At 48.0% G+C, this 24,339-nt stretch overlaps 2 protein-coding genes across 12 annotated transcripts in view; one reads left to right on the forward strand and one right to left on the reverse strand.

Moving 5' to 3' along the window:
- Positions 1 to 343: 343 nt before the first annotated feature.
- On the reverse strand, positions 344 to 9,891 carry DUSP15 (dual specificity phosphatase 15). Of its 3 annotated transcripts, none has more exons than XM_067707791.1 (7): positions 9,727 to 9,891; positions 8,263 to 8,296; positions 6,240 to 6,322; positions 4,114 to 4,163; positions 3,061 to 3,135; positions 1,737 to 1,908; positions 344 to 901 (listed from the first exon to the last, which is right to left on the reverse strand). In XM_067707791.1, the coding sequence occupies exons 1-7, from the start codon at positions 9,874 to 9,876 to the stop codon at positions 629 to 631; spliced, it is 837 nt and encodes a 278-aa protein (XP_067563892.1). In that variant the 5' UTR covers positions 9,877 to 9,891; the 3' UTR covers positions 344 to 628. The 3 variants fall into 3 exon arrangements, with proteins under 3 accessions (XP_067563892.1, XP_067563893.1, XP_067563894.1); XM_067707792.1 differs by lacking the exon at positions 9,727 to 9,891 and adding an exon at positions 8,991 to 9,124 and having other exon boundaries at positions 351 to 901; XM_067707793.1 differs by lacking the exons at positions 4,114 to 4,163; positions 8,263 to 8,296; positions 9,727 to 9,891 and having other exon boundaries at positions 351 to 901; positions 6,240 to 6,305.
- The window catches only part of TTLL9 (tubulin tyrosine ligase like 9), a 65,556-nt gene continuing 50,744 nt past the window's right edge, over positions 9,528 to 24,339 (forward strand). For 3 of the 9 annotated variants that reach the window (XM_067707786.1, XM_067707785.1, XM_067707789.1), the window contains exons 1-2: positions 9,528 to 9,667; positions 19,301 to 19,344. Coding sequence is in view for 6 of the 9 variants with exons in the window: in XM_067707783.1 (XP_067563884.1) it covers positions 15,981 to 15,995; positions 19,301 to 19,344 (59 nt within the window). In the remaining 3 variants the exon portion in view is untranslated. Of the gene's footprint in view, positions 9,668 to 15,926; positions 15,996 to 16,389; positions 16,581 to 19,300; positions 19,345 to 24,339 lie in introns of those variants that run through there. The other 6 variants (XM_067707782.1, XM_067707781.1, XM_067707783.1 and 3 more) reach the window with 5 other exon arrangements.

A 24,339-nucleotide genomic window follows, 5' to 3' on the forward strand; every position in this document is an offset into this window, starting at 1 on the left:
GGGAGGACAGGAGCTCAGCCAGGGGGAAAGGGGTTCAGAGAGGAGGAGCTGGCGGCCTTTTCAGGAGACCAGGGCTCCAGGGAGAGATGGGTTGAGGGTCAGGGAAGTGGAACTCAGCCCTGCAGACGGCAGTTCACGGAGGGTGGCAGGCTCCTCAGGCCCTAGGGGATGCAAACCCCCTCCCATTCTTTTTTCCGGCAGGCTCCAGCCCCTGGCAGAGTCCTGCAGCCCTGCCTTTGCTCAATGAAGGAACGACTGGGAGGCGATCAGACAGGCAGCTTCTGTGTCTCTTTAATATCCTCCAGGCCCATCCAACTACCCCACCCACCCACTCCCACTCCCACCGCCTTTAACGGGAGGGGGAGCCGGGGGCACCCTCCCCCAGCCCAAGAACTAAGGCACCAGGTAGCTGCAGCAGGCCGGCCCAGACACAGAGCCACACACACAGATGGAGGACACACTGACCGCGGACGCAGACAAGCAAGGCGCGAAGGGGGCAGGGGCGGGGATCAGGCCGCCGCGGGGCTCCCACAGGCTCTGGGCCCGTCCTGAAGGCCGTGGGAGGCGCAGACAATCCCCGAAGGGGACCGGTCGAGAGGCCGAGGGGCGCCACGGCGGGGCAGGATCCTCACTTGCTGCCTTTGCGGGACAGACACCGCGGGAGGCAAGAGAAAGTCTGCTTGACGCGCGCCAGCAGCGGCAGCGGCCGGTGGGCTTCCCGGGGCGACCGCGGCACCAGGCGCTGCAAGGTCCCCTCCGAGGCCGAGGAGCTGGGCGCGGGGGAAGAGGCCGCGCTCGCAGAGCCCTGCCGGCAGCGCGCGCACATCGGCAGCAGCGCGCGCACCTCCTCCTCGTCGCGGAAAGGGCTCTCCCCGAAGCGCTCCTCCAGCTGCCGGCGAAGCTGGGGTGGGGTGGAGTCGGGGTCGATGCCGGGCCGCCGGCTCGGTCCCCTCCCCAATCCTCAGAGCTTCCGCTCTTCTTCGAGCTTCCCACACCTCGCTAAGCCCCTCCCGTCCTGACCATCCTCTTAGCTTCCCTTCTGCGTCCCCATCCCCCTAACTGAGCCCCTCTCCCTCCGAATCCCTCCCCTCTCCCTGAATCCCCTTCCTCTTTGACACTCCATCTTCCAGACCTACTAAAGTGAGCCCCCCACCTGCACAGTGGGGACCACATTAACCCCTCCCCACACTAACCAACAACCCTACTCAAGCAGGCCCTCTTCCCTGCCTGCCTCTTTCCTAATGCAGCCTTGCAGACAAGTCTCTGGGCAGCAGCCTGCCTTCCTGCACTGACTGCTTCTCTCTCTCATCTCTCGTTTGCGGGTGGGGGAGGGCGCGGCTCAGTCCCCGACATCTCCATGTGCCATCTGCCCAGTGGGCATAAGAGAAGGGACTGCTTTGGCCTCATCAAGGACCCAGGGGTGGAATAAGGACTGGACATGTCTCCCCAGAGGAGCCAAATGTTCAAATGCCTTCAGGCTCCAGGTAGGCAGAGCAGGCAATGCTGGAACCTAGCCAGATTGAAGGTCCATAATCAGGCCCACGGGTGTTCAAATCCTAAGTTAAAAAGGAAAAGAAAACACCTGGCCGTCCAACCTAGGGGCTAGGTTAGCTCAAGAGCCATGAGTTCAAGACCCCAGAAAAATCTTCTGCCAGGTCTGAAGCACAGGCTAAATTCCTTCCAATCAGTGCTCAGCTCAAGTAAGAAGAGTTTCCCACCCCTGCCCCTGCCCCTACCTTCCGGGAACTGCCCCAGCCAAACTCTTCAAGCTGCTGCCTAAAGCCTGGGTTGGGGTTGGCGATGGGCCGCGTGGCCTTGATGGCTTCAAGCACGTCCCGCCAGCTCAGTCCTGTCACAGTCATCACATATGCCGTCACGATGGTGGTGCTTCGGGAGATGCCTGCAAAGCTGGGACATCCCACCCCAAGGCTTCAGGTAAGGCCCAATCTCCTCCGTGTCCTCCAGGCACCCCATCCCCACTTCAGCTCTCCCACCCTTGCCTCCTGAGCTCCAACCACAAGGAACCTGCCAGGACCCGTCTTCCCACATCAGGCCTTTGTCTGTGCTGTTCCCTCTGCCTGGCATTCACCCACATCAAAGGCCTGAGTGAAACATCACTTCACTCAATCATTCAGTACACGTTTCCTGATCATCTGTGATTTTTCAGGTACTGGGGATATAGTGGCGAATAAAACAGACATGGTCTCTGCTATCCTGGGGCTTACAATATGGTTGGGAGAGACAGACACTAACAAGGGAAGCAATTTCAGGTGGTGATAACTGCTTCGAAGATGAGTCCAGAGGCTAGGAGATTGTATAAGAAGAGGTATTAATCTAGTGGAAGGGATGCGGAGGATTAGGGAAGGGGTTCGCAAGGAAGTGACATCAAGCTGAATCCTGAAAGATGGGTAAGGATCGTCAAGAATGTTCTGGGCAGTGTACAAAGACCATGTGGGTGGGATCCTGGTGGACTTGAAGAATGGGGAGATGGCCAGCACAGCTGGAGCAAGGAAAGGAGGAAGAGAGGGGGAGAGGCAGGCTGGAGGAGCCGTCCCTATGGCTGGGGCTCAGGCAGAGCTACCCTGAGCCAGGCGTAGTGAGAAGTTATGGAATGAATGAAATCAACAGGGCCAGGGGCCCCTGGGAAAACTCAGGGGTCCCATCTCCCAGCCTGGGGCTCCTCACTGCCCTGTACTACTGCCTCAAAGGCTAGAGGGGAGGAGAAGGAGCTGGAACTACTGAAGGATGCTGGGCTACCTGCCTGACCTCACCTATTCCTCCCAATAGCTTGCCAGGTCAACATTCTTTTTTCCCATTCTACAGATGAGAAAATTGAGTCTCAGGGAGACATAGCTATCTGGCCATGGCCATACAGCTGGTAAGAGACAGAGCCTTGATCTGAGTCCTCCATCAGCCTGTCAGACGAATGGTGGACTGTCAGGCATCGTGACAGGTTGGAGAAGATCCATCGCAGGCTCTGCATTCCCCACAGGATGAGGGCACGTTCAGGATGGAGGAAGGCCACTCACTTCCCCTCCCCCCACTCCCCTCTTAACTCACCAGTGCACAAGGCAGTTTCCCCCATTGAGGCGGCAACAGTGGATGAAGTTGATACATTCTTTGAAGTGCTTTTTGCTAGAGAAGAAAGCAATAAGGTACAGAGCACTGGGGGGGGACAGGTCTCCTAGGAGTTGTCCCCCTCCCCATTTCTGGGATGGCAAGAGACAGAGCCCTGGATCCTCAGGTCAGCCAGCACGTGCAGTGACTAGGGGCTGATACTGTAGTACTGGTGGAGGTGTGTGTGAAGCAATAATGGTGGCGTTTCAGGAGGTGAGAGGCCAATGATGGCAAATCCCACCGCAGAGGCAGGAGCACCTCTTCAACGGGTCCTGTGGATCCTATTTTCATGGAGGGTTTATCTTGACCTTTCAAGGAAATGGGTGCGAGGAGTCCCACCCCTCTGGGGTCTGCAAACAGAGCGCCTGGGGACAATAATGGTCAACAACAGGGTTGGGAGCAAGAGTCCCAAGGGGCAGGAGTGTCTGTCTGGGTCCCTCCCAGGCTGGGGTGTACTACTGCTAATAACATAAACCAAAATCCTGCTTTCTGAGCCCTCATTACACACCAGGCCCTGTCCTAGATCCTCAACCTGTGCTATCTGATCTATGACAGCCTCCTTGGTGCTGATGGCCCCAACCCCTCACATACCCATTTTCTCTCTCAGAGAGGGGAAGTGATTTGTCCAAGGTCAAACAGCAAGTAAATGGCAGAGCCTGGCCTGAACCCAGATGCCTTAACTCCAAGGCCAGGAACAGGCTGAGCCTGACCCTTTCAAATCCACTGGGGCGTCTGAGCCTGAGGGACAGGGTGTTTTCTCCATTTCATAGCCAAAGAGACTGAGCTGTGGGAGGTTAAGACTTGGCCAGCGGCATAGGCAAGGGTGTGGCTGAGACAGAGTCCAGGTGGTCTGGGAGAACACCTGTGCTGGGGTCTCCAGGACAGCTTTGTGGCCTGAGTCCTCTCTGTCCTCCCTCAGACCACCTCCCACCCTCCCTCTTCCCCCCACACGAAGCAGCTGTCTGTCCATCTGTCAGCCCGTCCAGAGGAACTTACATGGGTACCTCAGGGGCGTCGGCCACTGAGATGCGAAGGTAGGTTATGCCCTGCAAGTACAAAACACACATGGGCAGCCTGCACCCCAACCCCAGCCTGGGCCTCCCAAGCACCTCGCAACCTTAGGCCAGTTCCTGCCCCTCTCTGGGCCACTGTTATTGTCTCTGTCCAAAGAGGGTAGACACCTCCTCTGAGGGCCTCCCAGGTCTGACCATCTGTGGTTCCAGAACCTTCTGAGAAGATGGTATCCTAACCCCATAGCTGACTCGGGCACAAAGACTTGCCAAAAAGGATTCAGGGACCTTTTATTTAATAGCTGGGAAAGGGCCACTTAACTTGACTCCCCTCCATAAAAGGATTACAAAATTACACAGTAAGAAGGGCAAAGCAGATTTTATTCTCTTGAAAAGAAACAAGAAATATGAAGATTAGTTTTAGTTCATGAATTGTGGTTATAAAACTCTGTGCTAATTATTAAAATAATCAAGGAATGAATTGTCAGGAATTTCTCCAACAAACTTGCTACCACATCTTTCACTCCACGCCTAACCTTCCCACAAGATCTTAAAGATGAGCCCTGCCCACATTCCAAGAATCACTTTTCTCAGGGACCTCTCTTAGTCCTTTGATATTCAAATGGCTCTTTTCAAGGGACTGGCGCACCTCCAGCCAGTGACTAAGTGACCGCCTGGCTAGGTCCTCATCTGTTAGTGGCTTTGTGTGAGATTCCAGCCCTTCTCTGTAACTCACTCTCCCCAAGGTCACACGAGCCTGCATCTTTTGCAAGCCTGCATCTTTTGCAAGGTTCGCAAATTCGCTTTGCAACAAATTTGGCCTTGGATTTACAGGGCATTATCAAACCCTGACTGGTAAATTCACTGATGGATGGGGAGGAAGAAGAGGGCAGGGCTGCCGGAGCAGGGACTCATTTTGCCAGTAGTCATTTCATTAGTAAATATAGTCATGCCTAGACAACCTTCCTCAGGCACTCTAGTGACTTGTGTACTCCAAATACTCCAAAACAAGCCTGCTCTATAAAGCAAAATCAGACTCCATTGACCTGGAAATTTCTTCTAGTGTCTCCGTGACACTGAGAACCACAGATTATTGGAGGTAGCTCTTAGAGACCATCAAATCTGACACAAGGGGAAACTAAGGCCCAGAGAGGGCGAGGACCCTGCCCAAGGGCACACAGCAAAGCTGTGACAGAACCCGGTCTGGATCTCAGATCTCCAGAGTCCCTTCCCACCCACAGTTCTCTCCCGTCGATGGGTGAGACAGACTCTAACAGATAAAGAGGAAGGGGCTCTGTTTATCGATTGAGAATATGATTAACTTTGTTATTATGTCAGCTATAATTTGCTGAGCGCCTATTTTGTGGCTCTCAACAACCCAGTGAGGTAGGTACTGTTATAAAATTCCCCTTTTACGGATCAGGCAACTGAGGTCTAGAGAAGTGAAGTACCTGTGCCCAAGGTTACAGTCAGAATGTGGTGAAGATGTGAACTCAGAGCTCCTGACTCCAGCACATGTGGCCTGGATTTCCTACTTCCCTACTCTAGGTCATAACACCCTCACCCCGTCTTTTCCAGGATTCGATAATACCAGCTCCAACCCTCCCAGTGGGGGCCGTGCTGTACAGTGTGCAAAGCATCTTTACCATGTCACAGTCCCCTGGGGGCAGATAGGGCTGAGGGATCAGAGGCCCAGACAGGTGAAATCATAGCCCCAGGTCACAAGCGAGACACAGAGCCCAGAAACATCTACGTGGAGTCATCTATTCAGTTGGACAACGGGAAGCCCCTGTGGGAGAATTTTTAAGGTTTAGTGTGAGGCCTCTGGAGCCAGATGGCCTGTGTTCAAATTCCAGCTCCTTAGTTTCCTGGATGTGTGACCTCAGGCCAGTTACTTTACCTCTCTGGTCCTCAGTTGCCAGAGAGGGAGCAAATAGGGATGCTAATGTAAAACAGGCCAGTTTTTAAGCAAATGAGTTAGCATATGGGTCAGGAAGGCCTGGTGCCAGTCGAGGATCTGGCACGTCTTAGGTACTTGATAAATGGGTGCTGTGGGGGTCTGAAACCCCCCTTCCCACCCATGTGCAGCTCTGGGATGGGGGTAAGGCTTACCTGCAGCAGAGGCTGGGGTGACTCGTGGATGGAGATGATGTGTGTGATCTTATTCCGGCCTAGCTGATCCGTGTCTTTGGCGTCTGAAAGAAACAAGGATGCTTGAGCCAATCTGGCAGGTGTGACCTATATACTCCGATGGCCAAGTGAGGCGGGAGCTCACTGCCCCACTCTCCTACTCAGCCCGCCCTCTCCACCTTGGCCCACCCTCTGCCGGCTCCCTGCTCCTTCACCACCTCTTGCTCCCAGCATGACAGGTCCTGTCACACCCCTAAGCTTCAGTCTCTCCACTGCGGCACCCACAGGTAACAGCCCAGCACCTCCCCAGCCTTGCCCCTGCTGTTCTTTCCATTGCAAACACCCTTCTGTGGCATATCCTTCACCAGGCAATTCTTCTAGGAATCTTGACTACAGAAGGGTTAACTCACACAGAAAGCTGTGTGTAGAAGATGGTTCTCTGCACTGCTGCTTATGACTGTCAACACATCAGAAACAGTTAAAAATGGGAACTGGGCTTCCCTGGTGGTGCAGTGGTTAAGGATCCGCCTGCCAATGCAGGGGACACGGGTTCGGGCCCTAGTCCGGGAAGATTCCGCATGCCATGGAGCAACTAAGCCCGTGTGCCACAACTACTGAGGCTGCGCTCTAGAGCCTGCGAGCCACAACTACTGAGCTCGCATGCTACAACTACTGAAGCCCGTGCGCCTAGAGCCCGTGCTCCACAACAAGAGAAGCCACGGCCATGAGAAGCCTGCGCACCACAATGAAGAGTGGCTCCCGCTCGCCGCAACTAGAGAAAAGCCTGCGTGTAGCAACGAAGACCCAATGCAGCCAAAAAAAAAAAAAAAAAAAAAAGGGAACAAACCACAAGGGGACTGGATAAATAATGGTATATTCATACTTGAATACTGTGCAGCCACTAACAAGATCTCTGTGTGCTGATGTGCAAGGAAGCCCACAATATATTATTAAATGGGAAACACAGGTTACAGAACAGCATGCAAAATAGGCCTCCATTTTTGTTTTAAATATTATATCTATATGTACAAAGATACATGAAAACAACCCAGGGATATACCTCCCACAGCTATCAGTAGCCATCTCTAGGGGCTGGATTTCCAGTGCATGCAGACCTTTTATAATCGAAGAAATAACACTTGATCTCCACATGCCCACTTCCTCATTCACCACATTTACTGAGTGTTTACCATGTGCAGCCTTGGCTGGGCATGGCATTGTGGGGTCAAGTTCATGGCTCCTGCCCTCATGGGCCTGCACACTTAAAGGGGATTCAGACCTTACTTACCAAATATTCAGAAGTCGGTGTGGTGTGAGCTGCTGAGGGAGCTCCCGTGGGGGAAGGGACCAGGGTTTAGGAAAGTGGGGCCCCTAAGCCCAGAGTGGAACAGGAGTGGATGCGGAAAGCTCTGCCCCAGTGCAGATGCCCCTCCCTCCCTAAAGCTTTCTCTGACTCCACAGATGGAAGTGACTTTTCCTGCCTTGGGCCTCCCAAGCTCCGGACCAGCCTGTCTCTTAGCCCAGGCCTGGGACAGGCGGAGTGCTGTGGCCTTGGGACAGAGCAGGCAGTGCTCCCCGCTGAAGTTTCTGACGTAGAGTCCAGTCTCTAGAGACCTCTCCTCTGAGGAGGAGGTTGTGCCAGGAAGCCTTCCCAGCTTCCCAGCTAGAAGCAACACCTCCAAACAGACCTCAACCCAGAACCTCAGGGCTGGCAAAATCCTTAGAAGCGGGGGTGGGCCTTGTGCTGTGGGAGAGGCTGAGGCTCAGAGCAGGTGCAGCCTTGCCAGTGTCCAGTGTTCGGAGCCCTCTGTACTGGGGACACTCCTCCACCCACGTCCCCCTTAGTCTTCATGAGTTCTTTCCCCCTCCCAGCCTGGCATCGCTTCCCTGCCCCCGGCCCCATTCCTGAGCATGTCCAGGGTGCGTGGGCCGGAGCATGAATGGTGGACACAGGCCTGGGACAGGGAGTATGCCATGGCCTTGGGACAGAATGGGCGGTGCTCACCGATGAAGTTTCCGAGGTAGAGTCCAGGAAGTACCTACAGGAGAGACAGGCCGGGGTCAGCCGGGTAGGGGTGCATGCAGCCCCGCTCAGTCCCATGAAGGGCGTCTGGCCCTCAGGACTCAGGGAGCGATCACCCCCGTCTTGTGGGCCTGGATGCTCTATGAGTGATGTCTGGGGAGGGCAGCAGGGGGGCATCAAGGGAGGCCAGCCTGGGTAGGGGGAGAGGAAAGAGGAAGGAGGGGCACAAAGACCTAGGGAAAGAGGGGGGGAGGAGCACAGGGGAGGGGGCAAAGGGAGAGGTGGACTTTCTAAGGTGGGTGATGGGGAATTCTGAGAAGGAGGTGGGAAGGCAGGGACAGATGGGGGTCGTGCCTTGGGGTGGGGGATGGGGAAGGATAGAGAAACAGCGTTAGAGAGAGTCCAGGGAGACAGAGACACATGGAGACAGAGAAAGGGACTCAGGAAGAGATAGTCTGGGGGTGACAAGAGTGCCACAGAAAGACACAGCAAGAAATACAGAGTCACAGAAACTGTCAGAGACAGAGACACAGAGAGGCAGAGTCAGAGAGAGATACCACCCCAGAGAGACAGACAGAGACGTACGATCTGAGGGTCCCAGGGAGACAGAGAAATAGACACACAGACCGCCAGAGCCAGAAGGTCAGAGGCGGGCGCCCGGCCGGCGCTGGGGCCGGCCAGGTGCGTGTTGCGCCATCCCGGCCCCCTACCTTGGTCATGCCATTCCCCATGATCCCGGGGGCGGGGATCCGGGCGCACCCCCAGCTCGCCACCCGCTGAGCGCAAGGGTCACAGCTGCCCTGACGGCCCGGGCCCGGCGCCTGCAGCCTGGTGGGGATCGGGGGGCCTGGTGTCCGCAGCCTGGCGGGGATCGGGGGGCCTGGCGTCCGCAGCTCGGCCCAGCCCTGCCCAGCTGCCGCCGCCGCCGCTGCCGCCGCCACCGCCCGCCGACCCCCGGCCAGGGAGGGAAATGCTGGAGTCGCCGCTGCCGCCGCCGCCGCCACCGCCGCTGCAGGCTCCTCCTACCCCCTTGGTCATGTGGGCCGCCCCCCCACCCGTGGGTCGCGGCGGGGGGCTGGACAAAGCCCCAGTGTGCCGGGCCCGGGGCCCGCGGGACAACGGCAGCTTGTTGGGGCCGCGAGGGGCCTCCACCTCCGGAGGTGGGGGCGGGGCGCTCCCCCCACCCTGGCACCGTCAGGCGCGGGCGGGGCGGGGGCGGAGAGAGCCCCCAGCCGCGGGCTCAGAGACTCGGATCCCAGCTCCAGCTCTGCCCGGCCCTCCCTGCGGGCCCTGGGGCGAAACGCCTAGCTCCTTCCGCCTCGGTTTTCTAGCAGAAACGTGATGGGGGCTGGACTTTGATCTTCAGATTCTGTTTGAGACGAGAAAAGTGGGTAATTCCTTCCCTTTGTACATCTCCCTGCTCCGTCCCCCATGCAGGCATCTTACCAGCCAACCATCCTCCTCCCCAACTCTTGCAGCCAGTCTGTCCTCCCATCCTCCACTCCATCCATTCACTGTTCCGTCTGTCTGTTCATTCATCCAGCCGTCCTCCCATCTCTTCCTCCCATATACTTTGGCCTCTGAGGATGGTGCCATCTGGGTCAGCTCTGCTGGGACCAGGCATAACTCTGCTTAGGGGCCCCAGTAAATCAGAGGTGCATGTGAGGAGAGGGAGATGAGTGAGTGTTACAGTCACCTGGGTTCCTTGGAGTAAAGGAGACTACGACAGGATGTAGTTAGAGGCAAGAGTCTCAGAAGGTGAGTCTGGAGACCAGGGTTCCAGGCCCTATTCATTCACCTCTGACCTGCTCAGTGACCTTGGGCAAATCCATTTGGGCTCCCAGCTACCCAAACGGTATGTCTCAGTGTGCTGCTACTAGGACCAAAGATGGAGAATGTGAAATAACTGAGAGCACACACCTCCTGTGGGACTGAAATAGAAGCAGCTGAACCAGCTTTACTCCTCTAGCCGTCACCTGCCCCCCTCCATCTGTAGTGGTAAGTGACTGTGGGAGGAATGTGGGTACAGAGAAGGACAGGGTCGGAGGAACCTGTTTGAAATGCAGTGACTGCAGGAAAATAAAACTGTTTCTTTGGTATTTCTTTCTTCCTCAAATTCACAGTGTACATGGGGCTGCCTGTCTCAGCTCTGTGTCCAAGGTTCTCATATAAACCAAATTATTCAACAAATACTTACTGAGTACCCACTATATGGTAGGCATTAGGGATGTCCCTAACAGATAAGGTGGCAGTGGTTCCTACCTTTGTTGGCTAACGGTCTAGACCAGCGTTGCCCAGTAGGAATACAATGTGAGCCACATGGGTAATCACAAATTCTCTAGTAGCGACATTAAAAAAGTAGAAAGAAGCAGGTTGTTACTCATGGTTTTATTTGACCCAGTATAGCCAAAATATTATCATTTCAATGTGTAGTCAATATTTAAACATTATTAATGACATATTTTACATTCTTTTAATTGTATTAAGTCTTTAAAATCCAGTGTGTATTTTATACTTAGAGCACATCTCAATTCAGTTTAGCCACATGTCAAATGCTTAATCGCCATATGTGGCTGGTAGCTCCATACTGGACATCAGGGCTAGGAGGGAAGGCAAACAAAATAGACAAATAGACAAAGCATTTACAAACGGTCACAATTTTCTATGGAGGAAGCAAACTGGAGGACAGGAAGAACTTCTGTAAATAGGAGACATTTGGATAAGACCTGACATGTAAGACGGACACAGCTGTTTAAAGAGTGGAGAGATTTCCAGCAGAAGGAACAGCACAAGTAAAGGCCCTGCGGTGGGAAAGCTTGGTCTTTGGGAAGAGCCAGTAGGACTGGAGGGGAGGAGGCCAAGGGAAGGTGGTAAGATTGAGGCTAAAGAGGAGAAGAGGCCAAGCATGAAGGACCACGTATGGCCATGATTGGGGGTTTAGAGTTTCCTTCTCAGTATGATGGAAAGCCAGTAGGAAAATTTAAACAGAGTGGCCATGTCATCTGATTTACATGGATCACATTGGCCCCTAACTGGAGTATAGATTAGAGAAGCAAAGAAGGGAGGCTTTGAGGAGAGATGGTGAGAGATGGCAAGAGATGAGGTGCCCTGGGACAAAGAGGGAGTGGAGAGGCTGCAAAGAAGGGGAGAGATGCAGCATATATTAGTATTTTGGCAGCATAACCGACATGTAGATAGATTATATGTGGGGAAAAGGAAGGAATTCTAGGATGACTCCCAGTTTTCCTGCCTTGAAAATCGCTATCTGTGCCTCAGAAGTAAAATCAGGGTTATTAATCCATTCAACAAATAATTATTGGACCCCAGGTTATACAGGAAATATTGCAAAAGATGTACTGTCTGACCTGAGTTTTCCAGAAGTCCCCACCCTATGGATGGCATAAAGAAATGCCGAGAAGGCGGCCTGAAGACCAGTTCCTCATCATGACCCTGGCCTTAGCAGCTCCGTGAACCTGGGCAGGTGACCGAATGCCCCGGGTCTGTTTCCTCATCCATCTGGGGGCAATTAACACATAACCCTTTGTACCTCTACTTGATTGTTGGGGAAATAATCAAAGCACAGGTAGGAAAGAACTCTATGAGGTTAAAAACCCTGGAAAAAAATGTAGTTATTAGATTTAACACATTTAATATCTATATACTGTTCAGGCTTTGAAAGTGTTAGTTGTTACAAAGCCCAATTTGCCTTAAATGAGTCACGGGAAGTGACAGTTTTTTAAAACCAGTAATATGAAGATGCTAAAATGCAGTTCTCACCTTGTGTTTCCTTGCTTAAAACCATTCAGTGGTTCACCATGGTAGGCAAGTTAATGGTCTCCCCGAAGATGTCCATTCTCTAATCCTTGGAAATTGGGATCGTGTTATGTTACATGGCAAGAGGAAATTAAGGCCGCAGATGGAATTGAAGTTGCTAATCAGCTGACCGTGAGTTGGGGAGATTATCCTGGATTGTTTGGGAAGGTCCAGTGTAATCACAAGAATCCTTATAAGTGAAAGAGGAAGGCAGGAGTATAAGAGTCAGAGGGGATGTGATGACAGCAGCAGAGGTCACAGTGCTATGATTTCTGGCTTCGAGGATGGAAAGAGGCCATGAGGAAGGCAAAACAAAGAAACAGACTCTCTCATAGAGCTTCCAGAAGGAACTCAGCCCTGCCAACACTTTCATTTTAGCTTAGTGAGACCCGATTCAGACTCCTGACATCAGGAACTATATGCTAATACATTTGTACTGTTTTAAGTCATTCAGTTTACGGTAATTACAGCAGCAATAGGAACCTAATACACTCACCAGTGCCCTTGGGGAAAAGTCCAACCTGCTAAGTACGGCACACAAAGCCTTGTGGGATTGGGCTTCTGCCACTGTGACTCTGAGCAAATTTCTTAACTTCTATGGGCCTCAGTTTTACCATCTGTAAAATGGGGAGGAAAAAAACCCTCTAGGTCTGTAGTGAGATTAAATGCAAGGACATATTTAAAGTACCTACTAGAGAGACTGCACACAGCACATCATCATTATCATCATTATTGTTGTTGTCATTATTATTATCACGGAGCAATTGACAGGCAGTTAGGAGGCCTGGGTTCTACTCCCCTCACTAGGACTCTGTTTCTGCATCTGTAAAAAAGGAAACAAACAAAAACATATAGGTTTGGCCGTCTCATCTTTCCTCTCTTCACTCTTTCCTGGTCACTGATCTTCATTCACTTCCTCAAACATTCTTCACTCTGTCTTCCAATTTTGTACATGCTGTTCCCTCTGCCTGGAATGCCCTTCCCATCCCCTTTACCAGATGAACTCCCATTTCCTCCTGGAAGTCTCTGCTGACCCCAATTAGATTGGTTAGACCTCACTGTTATGCATTCCCAAAACATCCTAAACTTCCTCTATCATAGTACTGATTTTCTTTTATTACTATGGCTTGTTTTTCATTTAGAAAAAAAAGAAAAACAAATCCAGATAAGAATATTTTGACCTATTTGCTTCAACTGGGTTCTTTAAAAAAAACCATTTCAAATAAACTTGACATAGTTGAAGTTCCCTCTCCTCTCTCCTCCTCCTTAATTCTCTCCCCACAGGCAACGCTATCATGAATTGGGTGTGCATCTTTCCAGTCTGTGTTTTTACACTTGTAATACCTGTATGCCCATAAATATATAGAATGTGCTTTTGTATGTGTGTTTATAATTAACACAAAGGTAACCTTTAAAAATATTTATCATTCTACAACTTTCTTTTATTGATCCAACAATAGGTTTGGGGGATATCTCCATGTTGATATAGAGCTGGATCATTCATTCTAATCACTGTATAGTATTTTTTTATTAGGGTATATCCCCTTTTATTCATCCATCACCCTACCAATGGACATTTAAATCATTTCTAATATTTTCCACTAATATAAAGAATGCTTTATATTATATGCAAAGAACATCCTTATACATACAACCTATGCACAAGTGTTCGAATTTCTTTAGGGAAGGTTGTCATCTTGCACATTAGCTGTAAAACAAAAGGTAGTCCATGGGTGGTGCAGCTGTATTCAGAGAGCCTATGGGCTGTATATCCAGCAGTTGAATCGACGAGTTGTAAGGTGTGTGCCTTTTCAACTTTATGAGATATTGCCAAATTGCTTTCCAAAGTGTGAATGTAATCATATAAAGATTCCTGTTCCCCAACATGCTCACAGACACTTGGCATGCATATGTGTTTTAATTTTGTCTAGTTGATGTATTTAAAATCATCTCTTATAATTATTTTGATTTATGTATCTCAGTTGCCTATTGGCAATTCAAGTTTTTTTCCGCTGAAAGTTCCCTATTTATATATTTTGTTCACTTTTCCTTTGCAGATTGTGGGGGAGAGTCTTTCTTAATGGTTTTCAGGAGTTCTTTGAATGCTTGCCCTTTGTTATATAGGTTGCAGATTTTTACTCCTAGTCTATTGCTTGTCTTTTAATCCAATTTGCAATGTCTTCCGTTACATGGCAGTTTAAATTTTGAGAGAGTCACAGATCAACTTTTCCCTTATGAGTTATGCTTTATTAAGAAATCCTTCTTCACCATGAAGTCATAAAATTATATATATATGTATGTACGTATATACAGTTGACCCTTGAACATGATTTTGAACTAAGCAGGTCCACGTACATGCAGATTTTTTTCAATAAATATGTACTACAGTACTATACAATCGGAGGTTGGTTGAATCCAAGGATGCGGAACCGTCTATAGGGAAGGCCAGTTGTAAAGCTATAGATGGTTTTTCAACTTCTTGGGGTTGAAACCCCTAACTTCCGCATTGTTCAAGGGTCAGCTGTAGTCCGAAATATTTGTTTGCCATATTTATTCTTTAATCCATTTGAATTAGGTATCTTATTTTTTATTCCTATGGAATGCCAGTTTCTCAGTGCCATTTACTGAGTTCTCCATCCTTTCCCTTCTGATTTATGATGCCACCTCTATGTATGGTACATCAAGTTCACACACACACACACCTGTGTCTGTTTCCAGGATCTCCATTGTATTCCATTAATATTTGCCTCTCCCTGCACCATAATGTGACTTAATAGGCAGAGAAATATCTCCTTTCCCCAACAAATACACTTTGTTTTTTTGGTTTGATAAGGGCTCTCAAAAATCCTGATTGGATTTGGGAAAATACATGTCTTTATGATACTGAGTCTTCCCATCCACGTACATGGTATATCCCTCCACTTATTCAGGCCTTCTTTAATGTCCTTCAATAATGTTTTGTAATTTTCTCTATGAGAATATTAACTCCACAATCCTTATTAGTTTTGTTCACTGCTGTATCCTCAGAGTCAAGAATGGGGCAAGACATAGAGTAGATGCTTAATGATAATTTGTTGTTTAATGAATGCCTTGCATATATTTTGTTAGATACATTCCTACATAACTTACGTTTTGTTGGTATAAAACAACAACAACAAAATTTTTTGAATAGTTTCTAGTCAGCTATATAGATATAGGTATAGAGATTCCAGGGCAGTGGAAGGACAGGGAGCCAATACAGGGTGCAATGACGAATAAATTGCCACTTCAGGTTATACGCAGGGGAGAGACAAGATCAGATTTGTGTTTTAAAGGGCTCTTTGCCTGCAGTGCAGAGAATGAATTGGAATGGATAGGGCAAAGTGGGCACAACTAGACAGGAGGCTACTGCAGGCATTGAGGCGAGTCCTAGCATAGTTGGTGCCTAAGAATTAGAGTGACTGGGAGAGATCAGAAGTGACCGATTGGCCAGGTGACCAACTGACCAGGTAACTCAGTGAGGGACCGAGTAAGGAAACTTAGAATCATCGCATTGACCAAAAACTGACAACTTTTCAGACGCAGCGCTATTTAGTTCAACCGAAGTGCAGCCGGAGGAGACGCTAGGCAGTGAGTGCCCGCGGCTGGCAGCCGGTCTCTGGCCCGGTGTGCCCCAGGGTCGCGGAGGCGTGGGGCTGGGAGAGAAAGTAGAGGGGAGCAGAGGGGTCCGGGCCGCAATGACACGCAAGGGCTTCAATCAGCTCGAGACTGCGAGCTGCGCCAAACGGCGTGTCTTTGCCTCATCCAATCAGAGCGGCAGAGCCTTCCCTCCGTCGCCTTGGCAACGGGACGCAAACGCTCGAGCGGGACGCAGTGACGGTTTGGGTCGGGCCCTGGGGAATTGTATCATGTCGCGACAGAAGGTAGGGGTGCCCCTCGATCCAGATGTTCCATCGTCCCAGAGAGGGAGGGAAATCGCGGAGGGATTCAGAAGTTGTGGGGTCCTCGTGGAGGGATTCCGGTTAGAATGGGAAGAAAATGATGAGTTCAGAGAAAAAACTACACGTCCCGGCATGCCGCGCAACGCCGGAGTTCCTGCGAGAGTCCAAGAAACCCAGTTTGCTGGCGGGAAATTTAGGAAACTCTAGGATTCTAAACTGTACTCAGCGATTTCTGTGACCCCCGGGGAAGCTCAGAATTTCGTATTTCCTGACCTGGAAAAGCTCTTAGAGATCTTTTCACCCCGTGCCGTCTTACGACTCGCTCATCCATCTATAATCCATCCACCCCCAAAACGCTAATGTGTTTTTTTCCCAGGCGACCCCAGTGCTGGCCAATGGGGGCACAGAGGTGAATCTGACAAGCCCCTGCCCTCTAGGAGTGCACAGTCCAACTCCCCCATTTCAGAAGTGGGAAAGATTAGACCCAGAGAGAGGAATGAATTACTCTAGAATCCAGCTCTCCCACCCCAACCTGCTTCTTATCCCGTGTGGCACCTCTGATGAATGGTACCTAAAGAAATAAATTTCTTTATTTCCCTCCCAGAGCATTAAAATGAGTGATTACATTGGGCCCACCTGTGTACTTCAGGATAATCTCTTTGTTTTAACGTCAGTTGATTCCAAACCTTAATTCCATCTACAACCTTAATTTCCCTTTGCCATGTAATGTAACACATTCACAGGTTCTAGGGATTAGAACATGGACACATTTTTTAATTGTTTTTTTAATTAAATTAATTAATTTCTTTATTCTTGGCTGCGCTGGATCTTCGTTGCTGTGCGCGAGCTTTTGCAAGCGGGGTCTACTCTTCGTTGCGGTGCGCGGGTTTCTCATTGCCGTGGCTTTTCTTGTTGCAGAGCATGGGCTCTAGGCGTGTCGGCTGCAGTAGTGCACATGGGCTTAGTTGCTCTGCTCTGCGGCACGTGGGATCTTCCCGGACCAGGGCTTGAACCTGTGTCCCCTGCATTGGCAGGCGAATTCTTAACCACTGCGCCACCAGGGAAGCCTGAGGACATGGACACATTTTGAGGGAGCATTATTTTGTTTACCACAATATACTATTATCAAATAATTGGAAAATTAAAAATTTACAATAGCATCACAAAATCAAATACCTATGAATAAATCTAATTAAAAACGTTCAAGACTTCTATACTGAAAACTAGAAGACACTGTGGAAAGAAATTGAAGACTTAAATTAATAGAGATAGACCATATTCATGGAATGATGAACTCAATAGTTTATGGTGTCACTTCTTCCCAAAATGATCTGTACATTCACTACAATCCCAATAAAAAACCCAACATACTTTTTTTTGATAGAATAGCAAACTGATCCTAACATTTTTAAAAAAATTAATTAATTAATTTTGGGCTGTGTTGGGTCTTCATTGCTGCACGGGGGCTTTCTCTAGTTTGTAGCGAGCGGGGGCTACTCTTCATTTTGGTGCGAGGGCTTCTCATTGCGGTGGCTTCTCTTGTTGCAGAGCATGGGCTCTAGGCGCACGGGCTTCAGTAGTTGTGGCACTTGGGCCCAGCCGCTCCACGGCATGTGGGATCATACCGGACCAGGGCTTGAACCCATGTCCCCTGCATTGGCAGGCAGATTCTTAACCACTGCACCACCAGGGAAGTCTGATCCTAACATTTATACTGAAGTCCAAAGGACCTCAAATTGCGAAGACAATCTTGAAAAAAAATAAGTTTGACTTATGCTCCCTGATTTCAAAGATTTACTACGAAGCTATGGTAATTAAGACACTGTGGTAGTGACGTAAGGGTAGACAAATAAGTCAACAGAACAAAATAAAGTCTAGAGATAGACCTACATATACATAGTCAATTGAATTTTGACAGAAGAGGCAAGGCAATTCAGTGAGGAAAGGGAAGGTTTTTCAAGCAAAGACTCTGGAGCAACTGAATAAACAAACATACATAAACATATGAGAATAGAAAAGATATTATGAAAAAAGATTAGGACACTTGACTAGTTCTGGAGGAATTAGAGGGGCTCTATCCCCTTCCACTGGCTTTTTGAGGGGTAGGATTGTGTGGTAGGCAGAATTCTAAGGTGGCCCCCAAGATTCCCATCCTCAGTGTACACACCTTGTATAATGCCCTCCCTTGAGTGTCAATGGAGCCTCTGAATTTGATGGGATAGTTATTACCATGATTACAATATATTATATAAGACTCTGCCATAGCTGACTTGGAGTGGGGGGAGGGTTGGAAATCAGAAGGGCATGCTCCTGTTGGCCTGGAAGAAAAGCAACATCTATGTTGTGAACTGCCTATGGGGGCCACTTCAAAAGGAACTGCAAGTGGCCTCTAGGAGCTGAGAGCAGTCCCAGCCAATGACTAGCAAGTAAACAGGGACCTCAGTCCTACAACCCCAAGTAACAATTCTGCCAACAATCTGGATGATCTTGGAAGAGAACCCCAAGCCCCAGAGGAGAAACACAACTCCAGCCATCACCTTGATTGTAGCCTTGCAAGACCTGAGCAGAGGATCCAGCTAAGATGTGCCCAGATTCCTGGTCCAAGGAAACTGTGAGATATAGATTTGCACTGTTTTAAGCCACTAAGTTTGTGGTAATTTGTTATGCAGTGCAGCAGTAGAAAACTAATACAGATGGCACGTCTGTCCAAGGTGCAAAGGTCATCCTGCATCGGACCAATTTCTAGTTCTTTTTTCATATCTGCCTTAGGGATTAGTCTTATCAGGACTGAGGGCGAAACTGTTTTGGACAGTTTGGACAGAATAATACCTACCACTCTTTGAGGATTTGGAAGGTCCATTTTGGGTAGAAGGAATTAACATTGCTCTGAGTCTTTGACCCAGCTCCTCCTGGATCATGGGTCTAATCAAACATTCAAGGTTAGAGTAGGTCCACATCCTTCTCACAGAGCCTGCTGAGTTCAGCCCTCAAACTGGGGTTAATGGTTGGACTTTTAGAGCATTGAAAACGGATGTTCACTATACTGGTCATGCCTGTGGAGTAAGCCTACAGTGAGGTGGACCCTTGGATTCTTGGAGGTTCATTTCAAGGACCAAGTTACTAGGCACATGTTGACTAATAAGAAATTGGCCAGGCTGAACCTTCATGTCATAGCATCTGGGCAGTGTTGAGTCTGATACTTTGAGCATTTTAATATCTACAGTAAGTTGATTTGGGAAGCAGGTAGATATGCATAAAATTACATCACTTTCCTTTTCTCATTGCAGAATCAAAATTACAAGGGGCATGGACTGCCAAAGGGAAGAGAGCGGTGAGTGGTCCCACCCAATCCAATAAACCCAGAACTAACTTCCTGCTTGCTTGCTGCCTTCCTTCCTTCCCTTTGTCCATCCCTCCCTCCCCACTTCTTTACTTAAATAATGATAATGATAATAAACAATCAGTGAGCACTTACCATGTGCCAGGCCCTGGGCTTGTTACTTTACTTGTATATCTCATCGAATCCTTACCACAATTCTTTGAAATAGATACTACTCTTATGTCCACTTTACCGATGGGGAAACTGAAGCTCAGGGAGGCTAAGTTACTTGCTCAAGACCATAGCAACTGTTAGTGGCAGAGCTTGTTGGACTCCATGGCCCATGTTGTGTCTAACTGTGTTTCCTTGCCTCCTTCAACAACCACGTGAAGTTGACTTGATAATGCAAATGTCAACTGCACTCTGAACTTCTGCATCGCTCTGCACCAATAACCTGGTTATAGAACTCAGCACCTCTTCGGATTTCTTAAAAATAATCCACTTGCACAAGCAGGAGTGAGCAATGCAGACTTAACTGAAGATTTTTGTGGGAATTAGGGGAGGTAGTTTACATTGCGCACACCATGGCAAATATTTTAGAATTTTCTATTCCCTATTTCATTATATATTTCTGTTCTTTCTAATGCCCTTCCTGGCTACACCACCTCTGGGGCAGGCATGCATGGCCTCTGACCTTTCTCTCATGCAGCACCCATCTTCTTTGCCTTCTTGGTCTCTGTACTGACTCCTTTCCACCAATTTCAAACCTTTCACTCTTGCATGCACAGTGTTCCACTGTGTTCCAGCTCCTGGCCCTAAACTTACACACCCACTCCCACCTCAACAAAACAAAGAGCACTTCAGTTAACAGGACCCATCCATCTGTTTTATCAAGGCAGATATTGATTAGAAATGCATTCAGCTACAAGTAACAGGAAACCCAACTAATAGTACCTTTAAAAAATCGTATTTCTTTTCCTCATGTAACAAAGCTTCTGTGGGGCTGGTGCAGTGGTTCAACAACGTCAGAGCTAATGTCTCTGTGATTGCCTTCACATTTTCCTGATGGACACCAAGTGGCTGCTACCTCTTCAGCCTTCATGTCATGATCAAGATGGGAAGCAGGGGGGAGGGCAGACTCAAGCCATCTCTCTCTCAAATCAAAAGAATAAACACTACCCAGGAACCTACCCTCCTTAGCGGTTTTATGCTTTTATCTTATTGACCCAAATTGTGTCACATGGACACCCCTAGCTGCCCGAGTGGCTAGGAATAAAAGTTACATAAGTGGCATTATACTGTTATATTTGCACCCTGCTTTTGTCTCACAAAATTATACTTTCAGTATTTACCCATGTTGGTGCATGTAGCTCTGGATACATTTTAACTACTGTATGAGTTCCATTATATACCACAAGTTATTTATCTATCTGCCTTCTGAAAGGCACTTAGATTGTGTCTTATATTGGTTTCCTCCAGAAGCAGACCCTGAGATAAGGATGTGAGAGCAGATCGTTTATCTGGAAGGTGATTCCAGTAAGCATCGGCAGGGAAGTGGGGAAGTGAGACAGCTAAGGGAAAGAAACCAATAAAAAGTGCATTATTGACAGGTTATTGCTGTGGGCAAGTGGGGCTCCATCCCACCGGGGATTCCTATGAGATAGTGTAGAACACACCGTAGGCTTACCCCAACTGAGTGATGAAAGAGCTGGAGGATTTATCCATAAACTTCAGTCATCATTGGTTTTATGCTGTTGGGGGGAGGGCAGTTAACTCCCTGGTACTTCAGATCTACTCCAAGCACTGGCTGAGCACACCAAGGGCTAGAAGAAGACTTCAGGTAAAGAACTGCAGGTGCTGGCAGAGGAAAGCCCTGTGATTTGCATGCACAGGAATGGCAAATGCCCAAGGGATAAGGATGGACCACCAACAGTGTGTGCTGCAGATTACTTCCATAAAAATATTAACAGTTACAGATGAACATCCTTGCATGTATATTGCCGAGTACGTATGTAGGGTATCTACCTAGGGTGTAGATCTAGGATAGAATTGCTGGGTGTAGAGTATATGCACATTCAACTTACTAAATACTGCCATGTGGTTCTTCAAAGCGCCTTCTACTGGCGGAGGAGGAGTTTCCATTTTAGCACATTGTTGCTAAAACTTGGACTTTTAGATTTTTGCCAGTCTAATGTGTATGAAATAGTAATCGATGGTTTTAATATGCCAACTTTCTCTCCAAAAGTTTATCCAATTTACACTCCCATCAGCATCACTATCATTTCTCCACATTCTCGCAGACACTTGGTATTTGCCTGATTTTTAATATTTTCTCCAATCTGATGGATTTGAACTTGCATTTCTTTATTGTTTTGGATTAGCTTTAAATATTTCACTACTTTAGAACGGTAGTTTTCAAAATTTGACCTCAGGATCCCTTTACAACTTAAAAATCATTGTGGACTGTAATAACTTTTGTTTATGCAGCTTATACTTATCAATATTTACCACATTAGAAATTTTAAAAGATAAATTTAAAAAATACTTATTTATTAATTCATTTAAAAAGCAATCACAGGGCTTCCCTGGTGGCGCAGTGGTTGGGAGTCTGCCTGTTAATGCGGGGGACACGGGTTCGAGCCCCGGTCTGGGAGGATCCCACATGCCGCGGAGCGGCTGGGCCCGTGAGCCACGACTACTGAGCCTGCGCGTCTGGAGCCTGTGCTCCGCAGCGGGAGAGGCCGCGATAGTGAGAGGCCCGTGCACCGCAATGAAGGGTGGCCCCCGCTTACCACAACTAGAGAGGGCCCTCGCACGGAAGCGAAGACCCAACACAGCAAAAATAAATTAATTAATTAATAAACTCCTACCCCCAACATCTTCTTAAAAAAAAAAAAAAAAAAGCAATCACATACTCATTACATGGAAGCATAAATAACATATTTTTATGAACTATAACTATTTTCTCCCTCCCCCAAATTTACTGAGATGAGTGGTGGTTGTGAGGCTGGTTTTTTGTGAGGCTCTTCAATGTCTGGCTTAATAGAAAACATTCAGCTTCTCAAATTTTCTGTATTCAATCTGTTGTGATACGTTGTTTTGCCTGAAGAGTAGGAAGAAAATCTAGCCTCACAAAGATATGCTGTTGAAAGGGGAGGACTTTGTGTACCCCTGAGAGTTGGGGACCTTGAGGAGTACTTGGACCACACATCAAGAACCACTGCTTTGGGACTTCCCTGGTGGTGCAGTGGTTAAAAATCTGCCTGCCAATGCAGGGGACACGGTTTCCATCTCTGGTACAGGAAGATCCCACATGCTTCGGAGCAACTAAGCCCGAGTGCCACAACTACTGAGCCTGCGCTCTAGACCCCGTGAGCCACAACTACTGAGCCCACGTGCCACAACTACTGAAGCCCATGCCTAGAGCAGGTGCTCCACAACAAGAGAAGCCCGCGCATGCCATCGAAGAGTAGCCCCGGCTCGCCACAACTAGAGAAAGCGACGAAGACGCAACGCAGCCAAAAAATAAATAAATAAATTAAAAAAAAAAAAAAAGAACCACTGCTCTAGGGAATTACAATATGCATCCTTAACTTATCACTATCTACCTTGACTCAATATTATACCACTTCGTGTACAACATAAGAGCCCTAGAACAGCATGCTCTGTTTACTCCCCTCCCATCTTTCGTGCTGCTATTTTTGTCGTATATTTTACTTGTAAATATATTATAAACCCTACAATACATTCTTTTTTTTTTTTAAATGTAGTTTTGTTGTTGTTGTTGTTTTTGTTTTTTTTACTTTTTGGCCACACCACCTGGCACATGGGATCTTAACTCCCTGACCAGTGATCGAACCCTCACCCCCTGCAGTGGAAGCATGGAGTCTTAACCACTGGACCGCCAGGGAAGTCCCAGCCCTACAATACATTCTCATTGTATTCACTTTACATAGTTAACTGTTTGTTTTTTTTAATTAAGAAATGGAAGAAAGTATTTCAAATTTACTCCACTCTTTATCCCTTCTTATAGGTCTGAATCTCCATCTGGTATAAGTTTCCTTCTACCTGAAGAACTTTCCTTTAAAATTCTTAAACGATGATGTCCCTTTGTCTTTAGGCTTGCATTGTCTCTGATGAGAAGTCAGCTGTCCTTTACACTGTCTCCCCGCCACCGCCCCGGCAGTTACACATACACATACACACACACACCTGTATGTGTCTTTTTCCCTTGTCTGTTTTTAAGACTCCTCTGGTTTTCAGAAATTTGACTATAGTTTGTTCGCCTTTGTGTGTGTGTGTGTGTGTTTTGTATTTATTCTGCTTGGAGTTAATTGAGCTTCTTGGATCTGTGACTTGATAATTTAGTCAAATTTGGAAATTTTTCAGCCATCATTTTTTCGAAAAATATTTTCCGTCCTATTTGCTCCCATCTCCTTCTGGGATTCCAGTTACATGTATGTTAGGTTGCTTGATATTATCCCATAAGGCACTGAGATTCTGTTCTTCTAAATTTTTTCTTTCTCTAATTCAGATTGAATAATTTTTATTGACCTGTCTTCAAATTTATTATCTTAAATTTTTTTCCAGCTTTATTGAGATATAATTGGCATAAAACATTGTATGATTTAAGGTGGACAATGTGATGATATGATACACATATATATATTGTAAAATGTTTACCACAATAAGGTTAGTTAACACATCCTTCACCTCACATAACTACCATTTTGTTGTTGTTGTGGTGAGAACACTTAAGATCTACTCTGAGCAACTTTCAAGTCTATCATACAGTATAGTCACCCTGCTGTACATTAGATCCTCAAAACTCATTCCTCTTATAACTGGAAATTTGTACCCTTTGACTAACGTTACTGTCCTTATTTCTACAATGTCCAATCCCCTGTTGAGCTCATCCTATGAATGTTTAATTTCAGATACTATAATTTTCAGTTCTACATTTTTCCATTTTGGTTCTTTTTTAGACTTTCAGTGTCTTTTCTGCAA

This window comes from Pseudorca crassidens, chromosome 15, assembly GCF_039906515.1.
Source record: "Pseudorca crassidens isolate mPseCra1 chromosome 15, mPseCra1.hap1, whole genome shotgun sequence".
Taxonomy (NCBI): domain Eukaryota; kingdom Metazoa; phylum Chordata; class Mammalia; order Artiodactyla; family Delphinidae; genus Pseudorca; species Pseudorca crassidens.